This window comes from Pygocentrus nattereri, chromosome 8 (assembly GCF_015220715.1).
Source record: "Pygocentrus nattereri isolate fPygNat1 chromosome 8, fPygNat1.pri, whole genome shotgun sequence".
In the NCBI taxonomy this organism is placed as follows: domain Eukaryota; kingdom Metazoa; phylum Chordata; class Actinopteri; order Characiformes; family Serrasalmidae; genus Pygocentrus; species Pygocentrus nattereri.
Genome location: NC_051218.1, coordinates 36,963,985 through 36,987,399, shown reverse-complemented (window position 1 = coordinate 36,987,399; position 23,415 = coordinate 36,963,985). Strand labels below are relative to the sequence as shown.

General features: G+C 37.3%; 1 protein-coding gene across 5 annotated transcripts in view; it reads left to right on the top strand.

The window, feature by feature from the left end:
* The window catches only part of si:dkeyp-44a8.4 (collagen alpha-1(XXIII) chain), a 204,971-nt gene extending 181,932 nt beyond the window's left edge, over positions 1-23,039 (top strand). For 3 of the 5 annotated variants that reach the window (XM_037540737.1, XM_037540735.1, XM_037540736.1), the window contains 20 exons: positions 2,869-2,895; positions 3,356-3,382; positions 5,098-5,151; positions 6,125-6,187; positions 6,314-6,358; positions 6,816-6,893; positions 9,468-9,521; positions 9,649-9,693; positions 11,678-11,758; positions 11,860-11,913; positions 12,007-12,072; positions 13,284-13,310; positions 13,487-13,546; positions 13,743-13,814; positions 13,941-13,967; positions 14,056-14,109; positions 15,193-15,279; positions 15,992-16,060; positions 18,428-18,466; positions 19,944-23,039. In XM_037540737.1, the coding sequence (XP_037396634.1) occupies positions 2,869-2,895; positions 3,356-3,382; positions 5,098-5,151; positions 6,125-6,187; positions 6,314-6,358; positions 6,816-6,893; positions 9,468-9,521; positions 9,649-9,693; positions 11,678-11,758; positions 11,860-11,913; positions 12,007-12,072; positions 13,284-13,310; positions 13,487-13,546; positions 13,743-13,814; positions 13,941-13,967; positions 14,056-14,109; positions 15,193-15,279; positions 15,992-16,060; positions 18,428-18,466; positions 19,944-19,994 (1,080 nt within the window). In that variant the 3' untranslated portion in view covers positions 19,995-23,039. Of the gene's footprint in view, positions 1-2,868; positions 2,896-3,355; positions 3,383-5,097; positions 5,152-6,124; positions 6,188-6,313; positions 6,359-6,815; positions 6,894-9,467; positions 9,522-9,648; positions 9,694-11,677; positions 11,759-11,859; positions 11,914-12,006; positions 12,073-13,283; positions 13,311-13,486; positions 13,547-13,742; positions 13,815-13,940; positions 13,968-14,055; positions 14,110-15,192; positions 15,280-15,991; positions 16,061-18,427; positions 18,467-19,568 lie in introns of all 5 variants that reach the window. The other 2 variants (XM_037540738.1, XM_037540739.1) reach the window with 2 other exon arrangements.
* Positions 23,040-23,415: the final 376 nt, after the last annotated feature.

The following is a 23,415-nucleotide window of genomic DNA, read 5'->3' as shown; positions in this document are numbered from 1 at the left end:
ACCCTTTAAAAAAATCTACAGCACATTCTCCATCAATCTGAAGAAACATTTCATGATACAAGGAACTATTTAATCAAGCAAAGGGTTCTTTGCGTGTTTATGTTTCTATAAAGAATAATTTTATTTACTAAAGAACCCCTGAAGAGCCATCATTTTTAAATGTGTAGACATGAAATGTGACTCTTCTATTTTCTAAATGTATTGCTAGCAAGGTGGTCGGTTCCATAGGGTTAAACCATCTTTGGGCCAAAAGAGTTTCTGTATAAACTTTTAACAGTAATTTAGAAAGAAAACTGTTAAGTCATTATATAGACAAAATCTGCTTTTCATACATAAGGTCAATACATAGGGTCAAATACTGTGAAATGTACCCAACAGACTATCAAACAGCTGTTTTATCTTGTATAAGTATGTATTTTCTAACCACAATTGGGACTCATATATATTAAATAGTAAATGATCAAGACAAGATGTTGATTCCATATTACAAGTTACCTTAGGAGTTTACTGTTCTCATGTTGATTAGCTGTTGTTGTGCTTGTAGAGGTAAATAAGCTCTTCAGAAATTTTCAAAGGCTTTAAAACACCATTCACTACTCAGTCTGTAAAGTCCATACAGGCACAATAAGCTGCACAAACAGCCCATTTTGAATTAAATGTTTTTGTGATGCCATGAAAAGTGCACATTTACATATATTGTAACATCCTTGCTCATATCTTTCTTTGTTTTAGCCTTTGTTTTCATGTTCCATGTGCTTTTGTTTTTGTCAGTCATGTGCTTTTGTTGTTTTGGTCGTTGTCTCCTCGCCGGTCCTGCCTTCTTGTTATCTATCTCGCCTGTCTGTTGTCTGTAGCCCTCCCCTCTCATTTGTCCCAGGTGTTTCTAGTCTGTTGTTGTTTATTTATACCTCTGCTTGTGAGCTTCATGTTTGCTTGGTGGTTTGTTCTCTCAGGCGCTGCTTTGATTATCTCTCATTTTTTCATGTCCCTTTGTCTTTGGCTTTATTTATGTTTCAGTATTTCATCATGGATTTTTAGTAAAACCAAAGACTTGCACTTGCATCCTGCCTATTTGTGTCCCTCTATGTTACATATATATTCATCTAAACTTCCAGTCTAAGGCAGTTTAGCCCTGCCTATTCACGCTGAAGTTGTAAGGAGTGTTTCAATGTGAACTGCTTTTTTTCCAGGGCAGCCAATCAAATCCACAGTAACAAAAATAGCCTGCTTAATTCTAAGGGGTAAAATGGGGATGCAAAATGATGATGTTTAAACGAATAATAACAGTTTTGGTGCATAAAACAAAACAAATAGCAGTGTACCTGGTGAATGCTGGTGTAGAGCTTTCTCTTTAGTAGCATGTGATAAAAAAGCATGAACCTAAGTGCGAAGATGATGCATATATTGGAAGCCCAACATTACATGGGAGATTTCAAAAGAATGCAAAGTGCTTCCAAACTTTTGGTGTTCAGTGTACATGCAGTGGAAAAATGCCTACTGCAGGTGAGGAATTTGACTTTGCATGGCACATAACATACCAGATGTGAACTCGCACTCATCATTCGCTCCATCTCTCCTTCAGCTGTCCTTTGCTACACTACGCTCCGCTTATATCACCTCAATCTAAACCAACAAGACCCACCTGGCCTGCTACTGGCCTTAACCCTTTAATGCAGACACAGAAAGGGCAGTGACATGTACTGCTTGCTTTTAATAACACAAATTGATTAATGCTGTTGTTGCAAACTAACAGTGTGAACACACGAATAGGAATCACACATAATAAGCATTTAATAAGCATCAACAATAAACATTTACCGATCTGAACTGTGCTCTGAATGAGCTCATGCACTCGCACCGAAAAACAGCACAGTGCATACAACAGTAAATCAAGCCTCATGCATCTTTTATAGAGTGAAAGTAACACAAAAAAAGCTCTGATTCTATGTGCCGAAGTTGATAAAATGATGTTACTGTTGCCAGGATGTGCGTGCATCGTGCAAAAGTTTGGGTACCCTGGTAAATGACATGTTTTGTTAATATTGATAGTATTTATTTTTCTTTAAAAAATGAAGAAGGTTTTTCTTTACATTTTGGTGCTACCTGTTCTAAAAGATAAAAAAGATCAAATAAAAGATACAAGATCAAATGAAAATGCTGTATATCCGGTTTACGTAACTGTAGGGTATTTGATCAAAGAGAGATCTCAAGGCAAATGACACAAAGTGAAGCGCTGACCTCTTGTGGATGAGGAATATACCCACATATATATTAACTGAGTGTACATAAATAGATGTAAAAATCTTAAAATCTTTAATCTCACCAATCTCTTCTTTAAAGGGCATTTCCACTGATTTAAAAATGTGCTTAATTAAATGGCTAAGATGTAAACAAAGTTATTCAGGGTGATTTGGTGTGAAGTGCTCTGTTCTAGAGAAACTGAACTGTTCACAGTAGTGGTGATAGGAACCAGATTTCCAAAGATATCTGATATCCTCAAAGCGTCTTCACAGAAATATGTGCTATATGAAATGTTTATGAAAACACTGTGTGCTGCCTCAAACATTATTATCTCCACGTTTTTGTGTCTGCTTTAAAAGATTAAACACCTAAAAGGGGATCCATGCCAGCTCCAAAAGAAGGGGACAAAATGTGTGGGATTTGGTTTTATTCCCAAGGAGCACTTCCATGTCTTGTTTTTTTCCCTCAAAATAAACCTGCTTAGGCTTTAATATGGTATCAGTGAGTTTTTCGAAAATGCTCTATTTCATATCAAACCTGAATGATTGTTTACATCTGAGCGAATGAATTATGCAGCAGCTCTCTCTCTCTCTCTCTCTCTCTCTCTCTCTATCTCTCTCCCTTTAGGGTGCCCCTGGGCGTGATGGAATGGAGGTTTGTGCTCTTTTGTTTTTGCACTGACATGACCTCTGTGGCAGGACCACTTCAGAACATTTAGGATTTCTGTGCTTGACGCCTTAGAAAAAATTAGATATAAATGTTGTGTTCAACTCCATAAAGCAATGATGACCTATTTACATGGATATTTATTTATTTACGGAATATTTATGATTTAAAATACATAAACCTTCATATCAATACCACGGATTGTGTTATTTTAAAAGACAAAATGAGACTTTATGTTGTGTTTCTGCTTTCTTGATTTTCTGGAAACAGCACTGATGTTATGTCTATAGGATGATGGACACAAACAGTAAAAAATATCATATTCATTAACTGACTGCTTGTCTGCTTATAGCAAGAATGGGCTCTTCACTGTGATAAAACCTTCTGTTGTATATCATTATCTCTATCTATGAGTCAAAACATTAACTGCATCTTATTCCCCTCGCAGGGACCCAGAGGTTTACCAGGAGATCCGGTAAGGCGCACGTTAATCCGGCTGTACTTAGAAAGCAATCTCTTAGATTTAGGCTGTATGTGAAAGCCTTGCCTCTGTGTGTTTTAAACTGCTTGACCTCTTATTGAAATACTCCAGCATTTTCTGGCCTGCATCCATAGCATAACACTGATTCCCATAGACAAGCAGTTCAACACATTTTTGTTTATGTAGCAAAGAGTGTAAAAACTGTTGACTCCAAAACACGTATAAGAGAAGCCAGTGGGGAGTTGAAAGTACAGCCATTATGCTGTGATGTACCTGTGATGCATACACGCTAAGTGATGCAGCCTTTAGCATGTTTACTTTCACCTTTGTTTTTTGCTGCTTGGCTCTGTAGAAGCATAGAAAATAGGGTTTAGTAGAGCATGATGTCTAAATGGTGGTGTGTTGACCCATTAAATGACCCCCTGATGCAGGGACTGATCTGCACTGATATAAACTGGCCCAGAATCTCTTATCAAAGCTTATGAAGTTTTAACCAACTGTTAAACACTGGAGTAAAAGGTTCTAGTTACTTTTACTTTTCCTGTAAATTAGTCTTCTGGAAAACTAGTCCCATCTCTGAAACCTACATTAACTAAACCCATTGGCTTTTAGTGTATTATGGCTTTTAAGTCAACAGGATTCTGTGATCTATTTAAAGTAATGGAAATGCAGGACAGGTAAAAAAAAAAGCTCTAAGTCAGCCATAATATTTAAACCACCTCCTTGTTTCTACTCTCATTGTCCATTTTGTCAGCCTTATTGACCATATAGGTGTACTTTGTAGTTCTAAAGTTACAGACTGTAGTCCATCTGTTTCTCTGCATACTTTTAAACCCCTTTTTAACCTGTTCTTCAGTGATCAGGACCCAGACAGGACACTCACTGTCCACTCTATTAGACACTCCAACATTGTTGGTCCAACTTGTAGATATAAGGTCAGAAACAATAGCTCATCTATTGCTGCACAGTTTGTGTTGGCCATCTTTTACTGTATGTTGGTCATCCTCATCCACAGGACACTGTTGGCTGGATATTTTTGGTTGTTGGATTATTCTCAGTCCAGCAGTGACACTGAGGTGTCTGATCCACTCAGACATTGCAACACACACTAACACACCACCACCACGTCAGTGTCACTGCAGTGCTGAGAATAATCCACCACCCAAATAGTACCTGCTCTGTGGTGGTCCCGTGGGAGTCCTGACCATTTAAGAACAGGGTGAAATGGGGCTGACAAAGTATCTGGAAAAACAGACTACTGTCTGTAATTATAAAACTACAGAGTGCTCCTGTATGGTCAGTGGAGTGCAGCCAATGTGTCCACCCAATGGACAATGGGTGCAGAAACAAGGAGGTGGTTGTAATGTTATGGCTGATTCGTGTACCTTTAAACAGCAACATTCTCTCACTACCATTCTCTGGAACAGAACAAGCATTTCCTCAGTACAGTAAATGTGAACAGCATGTCAAGGCTTTGACCATTTGTGGTGGTGTTTGTAAGACTGTGAAAATCTGTAATTGGTTTGTCCTCAAAAACAAGTCTGAATGTTGATAATGGAGCCTCATTAATGGTGTTCACTAGTGGCCTGATGATTAGATGAAGCCTTTTTGTTTGAAGTTGCCCTGATTTTAATTAGTGAGCTGAACAATGTGTGTGTCTTTGTATTATAATGTGTCTCGTAAACTCCTCATGGTTACTATACACTCAGGGTGAAGACGGTCAGCCAGGTTATGCAGGCCCCCAGGGACCTCCAGGGTTGAAGGTTAGCTGTTCATTTCAAAATGCTTATTCTCCACTGGTGTTAACCAATGAATCCTACTTCAAAGTAATGACCTATTGCTGCTAGAGATTCCTAATGAAGAATCCAGCTCTAACGGCCTGGACAAAATTCCTTTCATCATTTGCTCCATTTGTTCTTCATCCAACTCATTCCATCTTTTCTTGTAACCCTGATCTTGTTTTTCCTTGTGGACTTGCTCTTGGACTGATACAGCTGTTCATCCCATTTCTGTCTCTTGCAGTCATCACATTTTCTTTTTCTTTAAAGCCGCATTAGATTTTTTGGTTAAAAATGAAAGAAGTGAAATTACTGAGGCAGTAGGGATATAAACATATTAAAATACATATTGCATTTGTGCTTCTGAAAGTCCGTGTAAAGCCTAAAATATTCTTTCAAAAGTAAGAGATGTCAGGTTGGGTTTTGGCAGGGGTTTTCAGACTCCGTTATACATTTTGACAATCTTAGGCTTAAAAAAAGGTCCAGCTTGATGAGCTTGATACTCAAGTACCAAGACAGGGTAATAGCAGAGTGGATAAGACCATCATCTTGTAAGTGGTAGATGGTTCTTGGGCTAGACTCCTAATGCTTCATTCACCCACTACTGCAAGGCTCTCAAAGAAATTGGAGGATACTACTAAACAGCAACCATAGATTGTCTTACTTATCCACTCAAAGATTCCAAGAATGTTCTTCTATAATGTTCCTGCAGTTACATATTACTACCAAAGAGGGCTCCAAATCCCCAAACCTATGCAGTGCTATTTGATGTTAAAGTTAGGGTTTATGCAAGGTCTCTTCACGCTTCATTCATAAACAGATAAATGGGTAAGTGCTCTCACAGAAAGCACAAGTTTTGACACGGGTGCTAAACCTCACTAGCTGAAAGTGCCATATCCAAGCCTCTCTTGGTGGCCTACTTGCGAAACGTTTTGAGAAAAAGCTCTGTGTTTTCTAGGGCGAACAGGGTGAACCAGGATTCAAGGGTGACAGAGGCATGGATGGCTTTCCTGGCCTGAAGGTAAACCTGAACTGAGATATACCCATGTCTTCATATTTTAGACCCACATGTGTTGTGATTGTAATATATGCTTAGCATGTTTGATGTCTAATTATGTTTTTGGGTTGTGGTTCTGTGTTTGTTAAGGGTGATAAAGGAGATGTTGGGGAAAGTGGGCCTCAAGGAGAGATGGTGAGTGAAGTGAAATCAGACTACACTTAATTTAGACTTAACATAAGATGAGGATTTGATCAAGACTGACCATAATGACTGCTGCATCATACATTGAACCTGATCGTTAAATCCTTCAGCATTTAGTAAAGATTCAGTTTCTTAGATGCAAAAACAATAAAAAAAAACGTTGCAATGAAGTGTGTAATTACTGAGTTATTATGCGTGGAGGTAGCGTGACCCTTGGTTCCCATCACCGGTACCCACTAATTTGTCAGAAAGTTTCTCTACAATCAACCTTTTTGCATCATTAAACTTTGTTTACATCTCTTCAAATGAATTATAAAGAAATTTTGAAACCTCTAATGGTTTCCCTTTTAAAACAAGTAATCCTGCTAAGAAATCAGTTTTAGCTTCAGATGTTTCCTGATGTATCAGCGTGCTTTATTTGACTCCTTCTTATATTCTATCACGACAGGGCCCTCCTGGGGAGAAAGGTGCGACAGGCTCCAGTGATGTCATCGCCTTCAATGACAAACTTCTAGATGCTTTTCAGGTAAGAGATGAAAGGGCAATAACAATAAAGACCATTATTGTTTAAAAAGTACTGAAATGTTAAAGCATAATCTCTGTGAATTTCCCCACTGTGGGACTAATAAAGGATTATCTTATCTTATCTTATCTTATCTTATCTTATCTTATCTTATCTTATCTTATCTTAGTATAAACATGCAGATCTCCCTCGCAACACATTATCACCGGTCACTGCTGTCACTGGCAACAGCATTTGCGGTTGTAAAGAATGATAGGAGATACAAGAAATATAATAATCTGTCCATCAATATGCTTCTGTAATTGAAACTTTTATAAATGTAGTACACTTATCAGAATCCATATTAGCAGGTGCAAGCTCACTAAATTTCACCAAAGCCTAGTTAAACCATCTTTTGAAATGCATCATTTTTCCCCAACAGGCTATCAAAACCATCAGTGTCTCGGTAAATGTAATAAATGCATGGGGTGCCGGTTATGATACTGTCATTAATTTAACAACTCAAAATGTTTTTTGAAATGTTGTGTTTTTGTGTGTACGTGTGGATTAAACCAAATGTATAACATTTACTTGCAGATGGAATAGCGTAGTGGGTAGCTTCATGACCTCCACCACACTATATACCAGACAATAGGAGTCCTTAGGCAACACTCTTAATGTTGCATTTCTCTGTAACAGGAATAAATTGTATGTCACTCTACATACTACCATTAACACACTATTACTTCTCTGAAGCTGTTTAAAATATTGGTAACACTTTATTTGAAGGCTACCTTCATAAGGGCTTCATAACACATTCATAAGCACTGAATAATGTGTTTATGAAGCACTACTTGAACATTTATTAAGTGCTTATGTCGGTTCTCGCAACCTGACATAAGATGTTTTATGAAATAAATGACATTGTACTGACATAATATGAATAAACCTTGAACATATTTACAGCACTAAACATATTTAAAACACTGTACATAATTGCATCAATCATCTTATCTATGCCATGGAGGGAAGAGGGGGTGGTTTCCAGGCATATTTCACCTGATATTAATACAATGTCGTCATAAGAATGCTGACATATATAGTTATGTATAGTGTTTTAAATATGGTTTAGTGCTGTAAATATGTTCAATGTTTATTCATATTATGTCAGTACAATGTCATTTATTTCATAAAACATCTTATGTCAGGTTGCGAGAACCGACATAAGCACTTAATAAATGTTCAAGTAGTGCTTCATAAACACATTATTCAGCGCTTATGAATGCGTCATGAAGCCCTTATGTAGGTAGCCTTCAAATATCAATAATATACAAAATGTATAAAGTGAATTATTTTAAAATGAAAAGGACCTAAACTAACCATTGATTTCTCAGATATGGATCAAGCCTAGGTTGCAAATAAAAGGATGTTTTCCCCATTTAAAATCTTCTTAAATCTAGACTATCAGAGTTTGAGAAACCAGCCCTATATTGCGTAACTGACCATGAATGCTTGAGGTTGTAATAATCTCCCAAATGCTGAAAATGTAAAAAAGTTTTGTAGCAGATCCAATTCTATGTATTTACTGTATATTTTAGTATATTTAGCCTATAATCTTCAACAGTTTTCTTTTTCTGTACATCAGGCACATCAGCGGGTCAATAACCCACCAACTTATTATCATGCCCCTCTAAACCTACTATTTTGCCAATGCTTCTCTAGTGCTGTGTGTCAACAAATCACTTGTAGTGAAACTAACCTTGACATGCATGCCCAGTATAAATGGCTACGTTGATTTACACAGCGAGGTTTGCATGCATCACTTTACATTTTAGAGATGTGCTGTATGGAAGATAAATCAGCAGACAAATTTCTTAAATGTGGTAATTTGTGTAAGTGCAACTCTGCTGTTGTTTGGCTCCTTTGGGCAGACCTACTGTAGATTTCTTGCTCAATATTTTTCTTGGCTTTTTTTTGTACTGTTGCATGCGCTGCAACACCCCACCTTTGATAGCCTTGCGATGTGAATGATTTATGTTGGCCTTTACAAAAATCATGTTACTGACCTGTTTTGACCTTGGCCATTCTGCAAACTGTAGTATCTAGTAATATTAATGTATAAAATGAGATGGAACTAGTGGATATCATGCTGGTGCATGCTGAGAGTTCATTTAATTTAGGCTTTCCATCACTTTATTAAATTTCAGCTACTTAAATTGTGTTCAAAGTGTCATAGAAGAAACATCTTGTCATAATACTTCTTATGAATTTTGCATTAGGGAGAAGGTTTCCCAGGAACGTGTCTGGACTTTTTAAAATGTGTTTTATTGCCTTTAGCAAGTGGTTTAAAATCAGTGTTCCACACTGGCTTTATTGACACTCCTGTTAATCAATGAGTAATAAAACCCAGAAACCATTTAGCTGTTTGCATGACCATTAGATTATACAATAAATACCATTTTAAAGTAATGAATAGGAACATGTAGAATTCTTAGCTGTTAAAGCTTTTATAAACGCCTAAATCAAACACTGGAATACAAACAGTAAAAATGAAAACTAGATGGAAAAGCCAAGAACATTTAATTTTTTTTCATATAGGGGCCTCCTGGACCTCCTGGACCTCCCGGACCACCTGGAAAGGATGGTTCAAAGGTGAGCTATAAAAATAAATACAAAACTAAATGCATTTTTGGAGAGATTTTTGAATGTACTCAGTTGATATTGATGAAATAACTGTTGTTCTTTCCCTGCATAATGCTGTATCCATTTGTTAATATAGGGAGAGTTGGGCCTTCCTGGACCAGCTGGACTTGATGGCGAGAAGGTGATATTTTTTGAGAATACTGAGTGAATTCATGTAAAAATGTTATTGGTTTTCAGACTCATAAGCCAAGTCTACTAGTACTTGCCCGTGCTATGATACAGTCTAAACATGAGAAACCCAAGTTAGACATCCAAAATGGCAGTGTATCAGAATGATTTTATCATGGTTAAGGGATGTTGTTAGGCATGGGAGCAGAGTTTGAAGTGGTTTATAGCTTTATGAAATGGAAATAATTATGATATTATAAACATTATAAAATGTGCCAAATGTTATAGCACGTAACATGGGGAAGCGAGGAAGCAGACGCATGTGCTGAGATAAGCAACGTTTATTGAGGGCAAATCCAATGGTCCAGGTTCATATAGCCAACATGTAGAGATTGCAGGACATACATGACAAAGAACACATAAAAGTCATGAAACAAGGGGCCTGACTAAAAACCAAAACAAAGAAACACATGGACAAGACTGGGAAGTAAACACCACAAGCACATGGACAGGACTGGGAGGGGCCAATCGTGACAGTAGCCCGCCCCCCCCAAAGGTGCACACTCTGAGGCACGCCAAACAAAACACAACAGAACAAAACCAAACAGACACAAGGGACCAAAAACAAAGACAGAACCAAACTGGACAGTGACAGGCGGAACAGGCATAGGACCAGACACAGGACACAGAACAGACACAGGAACAGAAGCAGGAGGAGAACGCGGAACAGGAACCATGGGCACAGAAACGGGCACAGAAGCGGAAATGGGAGCAGAAGCCAAAGGTACAGAAACAGGAGACACAACGCCAGACACAGGAATAGATGAAACAGGAACAGAACGAGGACGAAACACGGAGGGAGGTTGAGGAGGCACAACACAAAATGACGCCGAACGAGAGACGAACGGAGGAACAACAGGACGAGAGTAACAAGAACATAACACAGACCATGCAAGTGACAGGGGAACAGGGACCAAAACTGACACAGACACAGAAACAGACACACAGGGACAGAAACGAAAGGAGAGACAGAAATGGGCACCACCACAGGAACACAAACTGGCACAGACACAACAGAAGGGAACAAGACAACACCAGGGACAGAGGAAGGCAAAAACAAAGGAGAAGGCAAAACAGGAGACACAGAAGGAACAGGAGGCCAATGGGGAACAGCAGAGACGGCAGGAACGGGAGGCCAACAGGGAACAGCAGACACAGGAGGCTCGCTGCGTCCATTGGTGGCTGGTCTTTCTGTAACGTGGGGGAGTGAGGAGGCGGACGCATGTGCTGAGATAAGCGACGTTTATTAAGGGCAAATCCAGGGTCATGGTCAGAACGGTCCAGGTTCATATAGCCAACATGTAGAAATTGCGGGACAGACAAGACAAAGAACACAGAACCTCAAACAAGAATCAAACACTACAAACAACATCTAACGACAATCACCAGAATCAAAACAATTCAAACAAAGACCAGCAACCAGACAGAGCTTAAATACATAAGGGTAAATGAGGGACAGGTGGAAACACAGGTGCAGAAAATCAGGGGTGGAGTCACGAAACAAGGGGCCTGGACTAAAAACCAAAACAAAGAATCACATGGACAGGACTGGGAAGTAAACACCACGAGCACATGGACAGGACTGGGAGGGGCCAATCGTGACACATGTTTTGTGTTTTATATTTTGCAATATGCATTAAACTTAGCAAAATGTCGTATTTACGAGGTTATGAAGTCTCTGTAGAGCATGTGTTCTCTGTGTGTAATTTGAGTGTTTTTTTTTTTAAAGTATTTTGCAATGATGTGGTTTTAGCCATTCTAATTTTAGAACCTGAGCTATCACGCATTTAGAATGCTGTATGTTTGTGAAGAAGAACACAGAAGTATGAGGCACATCTGCAATAAAGAAAGGAACAAAGAATGCTCATGTTTGCCATATGAGAAAATAACAAAAAGAAATAGATTATCATTTATTGTCTTTGGATGGTTATGATTAGGGGCAGAAAGGAGAAATTGGCGACCCAGGCGACCCTGGAGAGAGAGGAGAGAAAGGAGAAATGGGGCTTTCTGGTCCAGCTGTATGTATTCCAACTGAAAACCAGCATTTGGCCTGCACAGAAATACTGATATTTCTACATCAATATTGTTTATGTTTATTAAAGCACTGTTTACATCTTAGGGAATGGACGGGCCAAAGGGAGAGAAGGGAGACAGTCGGCTAGAAGACAATCTGGTCAGTGAAAAAAAGTGAAGTACTCATGTTCAAAGCATGCCGTTATGTGATGAGCAGTGTTTGAACTTTTTTTTTTTTTAACTTTGTCTCCAGGTTCAAATGATTTCTCAACCAGGACCACCAGGGCCTCCAGGTCCCAGAGGACCTCCAGGATTCATGGTAAGTTACGTGACATAGGATTGGTTTCTCAAACACTAATTAAGCCTAAACTTGTTCAGATTTTTAATGAGACGGCACCAATTTAGTTGTGGTCTTGGCTTGATCCATATCTGACAAATCAATGTTTAATTTAGTTACTTTTTATTTTACTGTAATTCACTGTATGGATGATATATGTTGTATGTTATTAGCGATGGAGTGCAGAGATACAGTACTGTATCAGTCCAGCCCTCAATTACTTAATGTCTAGTCAAAACTGCCAAGTTATTAATATTTCAAGAGATATTCATGAGCAGATACAATGAACAGGCATAACATTATGACCACCTCCTTGTTTTTACGCTAATTGTCCATTTTATGAGCTCCACTTACTGTATAGCTGCACTTTGTAGTTCTACAGTTACAGACTGTAGTCCATCTGTCTATCTGCATACTTTGTTAACTCCCTTTTACCCTGTTCTTCAGTGGTCAGGACCCCCATTGACCCTCTTAGAGTAGGTACTATTTGGGTGGTGGATCATTCTCAGCACTGCAGTAACACTGATGTGGTGGTGGTGTGTTAGTGTGTGTTGTGCTGGAACAAGTGGATCAGACACAGCAGTGCTGTTGGAGTTTTTAAGCACTGTGTCCACTCACTGTCCACTCTATTAGACACTCCTATCTTGTCAGTCCACCTTGTAGATGTAAAGCCACAATAGCTCATCTGCTGCTGCACAGTTTGTGTTGGTCATCCTCTAGTCCTTCATCAGTGGTCACAGGACGCTGCTCACAGGACACTGTTGGCTGAATATTTTTGGGTATTGTGGGTGGACTATTCTCAGTCCAGCAGTGACACTGAGGTGTTTAAAAACTCCAGTCATAATGTTATGCCTGATCAGTGTATAAGATAATCCATTTGCACAAAGAAGGAGAAAGTCAAAGTTTCCAAAACTGGAGTTCCAAAAATAATTTAAATCTACAGAAAGCATGAAACTCTTAACAACCACCTGCAAGACCTGGTAGGTCAACAAAACTGAGCCCATCAGATAATCAGCACTTAAAGCTTTCATCTTTGAGAGAGAGGAGAAAATCAAGCTGCTTCAGATCTGAAAACATCCTCATGTGTTTCTCTCCATCCTTCCGTTGTGAAGTGTGTTCTGTCAAATTAGATCTTAAGGAATGAAGCCCGTTTGTCAGCTAACCACATTATAAGCAATATTTCTGTCTTTTAGGGTCATCATGGCATGCCTGGTTCAAAAGTAAGTATTGTGATGTTTTATGTCATTTTTCCAAACTAGGTTTTTTTTTGTTTACCCACCTGTGTTCATTGTTAATTCCAACTGTGACAGTTATCACTGATTTATTAGCCTCATCTATTGAGACTAGTAAAGTGTTCATTCATATGCTTCATATTTACCTAAATGTGTCCATGCAGGGTGATCCAGGAGAGAGTATCAAAGGAGAGAAGGGTGACAGTGGTGCCTCAGGAATTCAAGTGAGAGTACAGTCTTTTCTTTTTAATATGTAAGCATGCCGAAACATAAATATGGAAATGTATTGTTAGTGGGAATCAGAAATCGGAAGACATTAGCGAGGCAGGTAAACATCATTACATTTTAATGGAATATTAAAGGAAAACAAAATGTTGTATAAACAAAAGATGCATCACAGCTATTACTGATATTTTAAAGGGTCCTCATGGCCCTCAAGGACCTCCAGGTCCAGCAGGATTGGTTGGTCTTCCAGGCTCCAAAGGTGAAAAAGTAAGTGCAAAACTAATCTCATTAATAATCAAAGACAAAAATACTAGATTTGATTGAATTTGATTAATGGTGTAAATCTACCATTTATGTTATGCAGATTAAATAAGACATCTGTTTTTTTCTCAGGGAAAGCAGGGAGAGCCTGGATTAGATGTAAGTGCTTGAAAACGATGGGCTTTGAGCTTAGTGACTCTGAAGTCTCTTATTGTGCCACACTGACTAATGTGTCCACTGCTCACAGGGGTTTCCTGGCCTGGTAGGAGAAAAAGGAGATACAGGAGAGAAAGGAGAAAAGGTACAGAGCCACGGAGTTATGGTTACCATGATTAACTGAATTAACAATAATAATGATGCGTCAATACAAAGATCAGAACTGTCCATGCTCTCGTCTTTACTGTAGTTCTTTATGGATGTGAAAACTGAACAGTAAATAGCAGGACAAAGAGGCCTTTGAACTTTGGTGTAGGTAAAGAGAGTCATGGATGGTAAAGAAAACAAAGGGTTTCTTAACCAAATCAAGCCTCACCTCTCACTTAAAGCCCCGATAGCCAGGGTTGTTTTGGATGCATTATGAAAAAGACTGATTTGTTTATTTGGGGAAAAAAAAACATTTATGCTTGGAACAATGATAAAGATAAAAGAGCAAGACCAGCAACAAGAGGGATGGACATAGATATATCATATCATGAACTAGACATTTAGAAGCCTAAAGACCCAAATAGAAGACAGGACATTCTGTAGAAACACTGTCTATTCGGTCACTGTCCATTCGGTCCATTCAGGAGTTGAAACCAATTTGATGACACTAAATAGATAATAAGATCACTGTCAGAACAAAAAATACAAACTATCTCCAAAAAGGCGACTTTACGGCAAAAAAAGAAAAAAATTCTTTACTTTCAAAGGAAATTAATTAAGTTTCTACTTGAAATTCTGACACAATGTAAAGAGCAGCTGGTGATTTGAATTATGTCAAAAAATTAAAAAAAAGTTTTGTCCCAGAGCACAATGATAAGAAATGACAGAAACGGCAGAATATTAAATGGACATATTCATTGCATTATTAAAAACTGGATTAGAATGTCTTTCTTGCTCAATTAGTTTGCATATAGTGTAATTAGCCTGCTTTTTGCAGCAATTTTTTTCATTCTAATCTTTTAATTTTTTATTTGATCTTAATTGAACTTCTAATTTTATTTTTAATTTAATGATTTTCTCTTTTAAATCTATTGTTTTAATCTTGTTTTTAATTTTTATTCTCTTTACTCTGTATTTTCTCATTCATAAGGCACTTTGAATAACATATAAACACATAAACAAACTTGCCTTGCCTTATACATGCATTCCACATATAATCTTTCATGTTGTTTTGTTGCAGGGTGACCGCGGCTCTGTGGGGAAGAGGGGGCTGAAGGGGCAGAAAGGAGAGCAGGGTCCGCCTGGGTTAGACCAGCCCTGTCCTGTGGTGCGTGGTCCAGAACTTTTATCTTAAAGTGATAGTTTTACTGTTAAACATGTACAATTTCTTCTTATCTCCAAATGTGGTCAATTATACAAGATATATGTAATTTTTTCTCTATTGGTGACTAGAGAAGAGGAATCCTCGATATTGACCGGTCCGCTGTGAAGACTTTCTGCACTTTTTTGTGGCAGAAAAGTCAAAGATTTTTTAATTTAAATGTGCAGTTTAAACCGTGCTAGGCTACAGGTGAGCTTTTCAGTCAGTGCGTGTTGCTTCATCAACAACAATGAACTGGAGAGGCTTTGAGAAGGTGTCATCTGAACATCCATTTAAGCTTTCAGTTTGTAGAATAGGTGGCTATTAGGTGCTAGCTACATTAGCCTGGTAGCTGTAGAAGAAGCGAGCTTCAGAAACCAAACATGCCTTGAATGATCACCCACATTTCGGGTAATGAGGGAAAAACTGAGAATTAGATTTGACTGGTCAGACACGTTGGTGTTACACAGCTTTATCCCCTATCAGTAAAAACCTCAAAAGCATATATATTTTGTTATGTAACTTCTCCTCTTTACATTCCTTCCTGCTGTTCTTTGCTTCTTTATCCTTTGAATTCTACTCTTTATTTCGTGTGGGTGTGGGTGTGTGAGGATATGCTTGGTTAGCAGTGCTGGTAGTGAGAGTGTGGTATTCTGTATGTATGTGCTCTTGCTGACAGGGTTCTGCTGGATGTAAGAGTCAGCCGGGGGAAAGGGGGCAGTCTCGGCCAGAGCCTCCCTGCCCAGTGGTACTGTACTCCTGCTTGCTCTGTCACTGCACCCCTTGTCCCAGCATGAAGCTCTAGTTGTCCCATTCAACCCCAAATTAGACTGCAGAATATATTGTTTAATTGTTCTTGCAATATTAACCTAAACATCTTCACTAATCATAGTTCCGGATAAGGGTTCCTGAATGTGCTAATTAATCAAGGTTTCCATTAATTTATTTTGGTTAAAATAATGGAATCCAATTTTTGACCATGTCACATTACTGATTCCCCAGTGTGGTATATTATATCATAAAGTGTATAATAATATATAGCAACAGTTGCACTACAGTTACTTCAGTTTGATTGGTTGAAACATGAATCACAAATAACAGCAATTATTGTTCTCACAATAATGGTATCATAGTGATGAGCATCAGTAACAACTTACTTTATATTGCAGCTAATTGTTACTAATTTGCTATAAATACATACAAAAAACAGAACATGGAAATATTAGATAACTTCTTTAATATCTGACCCGCAGCCCTGTTGGTCAGCGGGTCTAAATCAAATTCAGAACCTGTCACTGCCTCTAAAATAAGGTTTTTAGTCAGCTGTGGAACTGAAGAAAATTCTAATTAGCCAAAAATCAACAGAACGAACATAATTCAGCAAACTAGATGGGCTGTGAAATGTTTTACAGACTTACTGAAATAATATTCAGGTTAATCCAGTAAATATAGAAAAGTTGAGCTGAACCTGATATTTGATCAAATGTTCAGGTCTTGTTTCACGGAAGTTATATTTTACAAGCTCATGTTGTCACGAATGACATCACAGCTGTGATGTTCTAATTGCCTAGAGGGTTCAATATTGCTCAAATACTTGCAATATTACTAACACCAATATTGTCTCAATATTTCCAGTATGTTGAGAAATAATGCAGCATGCCAAGCTAACTGTGCCTTTCACAGCTCAAAATGAATAATTATTTTGGAGTTTCCTCATGTAAATGTGACCCCGCCTAATCTGATATACAATCTATTAGGAATGACAATGAGTATGTAATGGGAGTAATTGATCAATTCTGCTCTAGTTTAGTACTTTATCTCTAGTTATATGTAGATGTCTGTGATGTGATGTCTGCGCCACCATGAGCTGCTGTGGATCTTTCCTTTTCTTTTTCTTACCTTTTGCTAACTTTTTGATTTTCTGAAACTCTAAAATATATTCATGGACTTGGATAGGTATAGGGTAAACATAAAAATACGTCTCCTAAATGGTTCTTGGATGTAAAGTTCTAGGGTAAAATTGACATTGGCATCTTTATTTTCATTATGTCTGTTGTGTAATTAGATATATTCTTGCAGAGCAACAGAATTTATAGCTACACACCATCAGTTGATAGTTCACTATTTGACTAGTGATTAAAGTGTGAACAGAATATCTGTCGTGAAAATTATATTGAAGGGGTGTGTATATGTTAAAAACATACATTCTGCAACTCTTCAGGTGCAGTGTTTCAGTCACACAGTTAGCTTAGTTAGAGACCACCTGCTCTGTAATGTTATGCTAAAGAGGAATTACAGAGATTTTTCTTTCACATTTCTGCAAAATTCAATCGAAAAAAGTCTGGAGTGGTTTCATGTGAAATGCTTAATTTCAGTGAAACTTGCATGCAACTAGTTGCATGTTGTGAGATGCCTGTAACACAATTTCCATGCAACTTGACAGTTACACAAACAAAGTTGCATACAACACTTTCAGTTACTCTACTAACTGGCCAAATGTTTTGTGATAGCATATCTTTCTCTATATCTATAAACCTGTAATTTGTCTATGTATCTAATGTTCTTTACTATATATTTGAGTTTTAAGCTGATGTGTGAATGTTTTAAAAATGAATTTTTATGTTGCCATTATGGCTGTACTTGATGTCTGGCCAGTTGCTGGATGTTTTACCCAATGCAACTTAAGTGCAATTTAATGTCATGTAGATTTCAAGCAACTAAAGTTGCATGAAAGTTTCACTGTGTAAATCCAGCCTTTCTGACTTAGATTTCTTTACAGTGGTAGTGATGGGAACAAGGGTTCACCACACAAATATATATATATATATATATATATATATATATATATATATATACACTCACACACACACACACACACACACACACACACACATATATATATATATATATATATATATATATAGTTTCCTATCCATTTAATTTGCATCCAGACAACAACTTTAATATGGTTTTACAGTATGTTTTACAGCAGTTTTCATTATATTTGTTCTGTTTGCTTGTGTTGTGTTCAAGAGCATGAGATTACTGTGCTTTTAGCTGTAGACTTCTGAGACACAGACTTCCTTTTAATCATGTTCATATATGTCATTATCAGGGTCCAGATGGGCTTCCTATAGCAGGCTGCTGGCACAAGGTAAGTAAGCATTTAGAAAGCATTTATTATCACTTTGTGAGCGTGTTAGTTTTTTACTTTAATAATGAGAGATTGTACCTAAATGGATAATAAAAATGCATGGAGTGCTTTAAATGATGTGAAATATCAGCTGAAAGTGAATTCCACCATTTTTTAAATTTCTGAATTAAAATCATTAAAATGTAAACAAAGTAATTTACAGAAGTTTGGCTAAAAATAAGCCATTCTAAAGAACCTTACCAAGTCACAATTGTTCACTGCATCTGAAGTGGTTAATGCCTCTAAAAGCTCCCTAAAACCCAAAGCATTAATAGGATATTAATAACCTCAATATATACAAAATTGTCCCTGAAATTTACAGTTGTGAGAGTATTTATGTTTGTTTTCATGCTGCTGTTTTTTTAAAATATAGTTTTGATTTCATCTGAAGTTAGGAAAATTCATCTTGTTTTCAATATTTAAACAAAGAACTTTACTCAAACAACGCTGCTACATGTTTTCACGTGTTTTAGTCCAGTTTTAGTCCAGAGGTGGAGCCTTATTTTAGCCACACCCCTGCATTTCAGAGCACCATGGCCACATGGTGAGCAGTTTGATCTCATTGTTTTGAAGTAAATGTGTCTCAAAATCTGGCTTGTGTTTTTGAGTTCTGCTTAAAATGAGTTAAAATTGTCATTACAGAAACAATCACTACTGAAACATTTGTTAAAGTTTTAGAGACCTTATTACTGTTTTGGTTGTGACAAAATGGAATGTTCAATTATTTACCTTAACGGTAACGTAATTGAGCTAAAGGGTCATTTAAAGCAATTAGATTTTAACCTAAAATAAAAATTAAATTTTAATTTTAAGTCTTAAAATTAACCAGTTTGGTAAAAAATGAACATAAAAACAGAGTGTAGGCTCACTCATCAAATAAAATGGCTATATGGCTATAACTTCTCACCAAACCACTCCAAATGACTTTGTTTACAACTCAGCCACTGAATTAAGCATTTTGAAAAATCGGTGGACTTCCCCTTCAGTACAATATCACAGTACTATTACTCTTGTTTGAAATTTTGGGTGCCTGTCTCTAACATGTGTGTTGTTCTTTTTGCAGTGATGACTAACACGAAGCACCGTGTCTGTACATATTCATATAGTATATATTGCAGATTTGATGCGACCTCCTATTTTTTGAAAGATTTTCTTTTTTTTAATGTAAGATAAGACTTTAATGACCTTCCTCAGCCAAAGAATTACCTACAGTATTCTTTTCTAAATCAGTTTCGGACTAAATGACGGATGCTGCGTTTGCTTTATCTTTTTGCGTATCTGGGACAAATTTGGGTTATGTAATCCAAAAGAATTTGCTGAACTGAATGGACCAACGGAGGAATCTTGCAGTTTGCTTTCTTGCTTCAAGAATGCTGCACGAGCATGTTCAACCGATGCACAGATATCCGGAGGTAAAGCTGCTTGTCTGTTTTTAAAGGACGAAGGGATGCTCCAGAAACTCAAGCGAAAGCGCCTCTCCCAACCTTGACTCTGCGAACGGAGGAGTTAACCGCTCAAATCAGCCACATCTTCACACTGGGAACTGAAGACCGGCAAACTGCCCTCCATCATAAGGGCTAACAGGGACATACCGGGCTCTCATGATCGTCCACATATTCCACTGAGGATGTTTCACACTAGCTGTTCAGTAGCTACAGGAAGGATGACAACCCTGAGATTGGCTTCATTAGCGCAAGCTGACCGTTTGTAACAGTGCCAAAAGGAATGCCTGGCATGGAATTTATATCGAAGAGCTAAATGATTTTGAGGTTTTCTGATGATGTATCAATCATCTCTTGTTGTTTCTCATTTCTACTATTGTTGTTGTGCTTTTTTTCTACTCTCCCTGTGATTTACAACAATCTTCAGTAGGCCTGTCACAACTATTACATCATCACCAGATCACAATTATTTCAGCCAAGTGCAGCTGTTTAAGCTGACCACGATTTTTTTCCACAGCTGTAAACTTCCACAATCATGTGTTTATTTTGTAACTGAAACAAGTGTGTTGAACCAAATACAGTCATTCGTAAAGGTCTGAACACCCTTTAGTGAAATTCTATGTGAAAAGAAATTAAATATAGCGTTTTTTTCTGCAAGCCTTGGGGCATTACTGAATTTAACATGCTGGAAAAAATAAAACATACATTTTTTGTTTTTTAAACTCAGCAAATAAACAGTAATTGTGCAGGATCATGTGCGGGAGTGTGTTCTCTGTAGAGGATGTGTTTTAATATATTATGATACAATCTATATTATTACTGTGTATTATTTTCAACATAAAATGTAACTTGACCAGGGTGCTCAAACTTTTACAGATGACTGTACATGTAAATGAAAGAAAACAGAAAATGCATTTATAGACTCTTCATAGGTCTTACACTAACAACAAAAACATTTGACTGGTGCTACAACACCTTTAGAGGGCAGCAGTGAGTAATGTTTATTTGATGTTTGGTTATAACACATTTAGATGACAGTAGTGAGTAGCATTTGTTTATTTGATGTTTATTATTAATGCCTATAGAGGGCCGAGGCGAGTAATATTTGTTTCTTTGATGTTTATTAATAACACCTTTAGAGGGCAGCAGTGAGTAATGTTTATTTGATTTTTGTTAATGCCTTTAGAGGGAGGCGGTGAGTAATGTTTGTTTATTTGATGTTTGCTAATACCAGAGCCAGTTTATGAGGATCCTGGCCACTTCCTATTTCTCCTGTTACATCAAAAACAGGACTGCTAAACAGCAGAATGAGCCCACGAGGGAGTACTCAATGAATGGGAGTGAATGGAGCTCAACGGCTAAAAACGAACAGTTAAAATAGTTTCTAATCACTCGCCCAGAACTTTCCTTTACTTTTAGAAAGTAAAAAAGCAAAGAAAACTCGCCTATATCTTTCCTTTATCTACAGCAAACAGGTTTTGGGCAGCATAAGGTGGGAATTACTGCTAGTGAGTGCTGATTGGTTGGCGAGCGGAGCTGTTCACGCTCACTGACTTCATGGACCTACATGAGGTCCCGTTTTAAACTCCTATAGCTGGAGTTGAAAAGCTCTTAAAAATATATAGCAGTATTGAAATATTTTATAACTTTCACTGTTCAGGTAATGAATGTACTTTACATTAAACATGTTTAAGCATTTATGAACTATGATTTTGCTCAAATGCTCCTCATCAACCCATTCATTTTGGACTCACTCTGGAGCACCCTCTAGTGTTTGAGAAAGACATTGCAGAGTGGTAATTCTACTCTCAACAAGTTCTCTGTTAATACACCTTTGAGGGCAGCAGTGAGAAATATTTGTTTATTTGATGTTTGTTAATAACACCTTTCGAGGGCGGCGGTGAATACTATTTGTTAAAAACACCTCTAGAGGGCGGCGGTGAGAATGTTTGTTTATTGGCGTTTGTGCTGTTTCTCTCGTCAGTTGCGAGCTACTAAATATCAACAGCTAGGGAAGCAAGACAGGCCACTGTAGGCTTATGCATTAACAGTTGCATACAGTGAACAAAAGAAGACAATTGAATTTTAATTGCAGCTAGCTATATGGCATTTAATTGTCGGCTAAAATTTCAAGATGTTCGACAGGCCTATTTTCAACAGCTTTTTCCCTATATTTTTATACCTGGTGACACATTTACATGGTAAGAGTACACAGTGGTTCATAAAATGATGGAACATTTGAGGGAGATTAGTGTGTTACTGTATTTTTTAAGATATGTAAACTAATAGATTGTATTATATTCTGTTGGCATTCTTTTGTTGAGATATTTTGTATGCTATATCCAATTACTGTCATTTGATTTAAATATCACATTCAAATTTGGTTTTCTGCTCTTTTATTAATGGCCTTTTGAAAATGAAAACTTGGTGAAAGTACAAATGTGAAAGAAATGTTTTAAGGCCTTGATCACAGTTAGCCACAGGAGCATCTTTCTTATCTGTATGAATTCCTTCAAGCCCTTTCTTCAGGTTCAGAGCTCACAGAAGTGTTGGGAAAGCCTCTTTGCTCATCTCTGAGTTATGGAGCGCGACTTCCCAGAAAGGAAAGTGTGTGCAAGTCTTGCAGTATGAAGCAGCCAAGTTACCTCCAAGTTATTCATACTGACATACGAGCACACCTGTATTAGTTTTTACACACCTGTCATATTTGCTTTAGATTTTTACATCTAATTAAGAAAGAATGTACACAAAGCCATATCTTTTCATTTAGCAGACAATTATATTGATTGATATTAACAATGTAAATGATTGTCACAACACAACATGAAGTAACAATATAAAACGGCTGGAAAGAATCTTGTAAACTTTACTGTAAAGCTTGCTTTTTTTTTTTCCTCCGCTTCAGTTTTCATCAACATTGGGAATTTCTTATGGTATCATTTTGAGAAATGTTGCTGCTGAACGTTGTATTTGTATTTATCGTTGAGATTTATTTGAGAAGTAAGAAATAACTCTCTCAGCGACTGCTTGACATCAATTATGCTTCTCATGATGCGTTTTATAAAATAAATGTATAGTTTGTAAAAAGTAAACAGTGCACTGGTATTTTTGATGACTGCCTTTTACAGGAACTGTGTTCATTTAAAATGAAGTAAATTAGATCAAACAAAGTTGACATGAGCGACCCAGTCAGTTTAGACAGTACTGGCTTCTGGCATTGAAAATCATTTAAAACAGGCCATTTTAACCTTGTTAGTTCACACTCTGGTCAGATTAAGAGCAATTCATTATTCTGTAAATTCTTATTTCAACTTTTGTAAGGCTTTGAAAATAATTTTAACCAATATCATGTTTCACTTCCCCTCCCATTAATCATCAAGCAAGTGCAAGCATGTTTTTTTAATTTAAAGTGAACCATACCTCACTAATAAAAGCAGACTTTTTTGAGTTTCTTAGTTATGTAAAGCT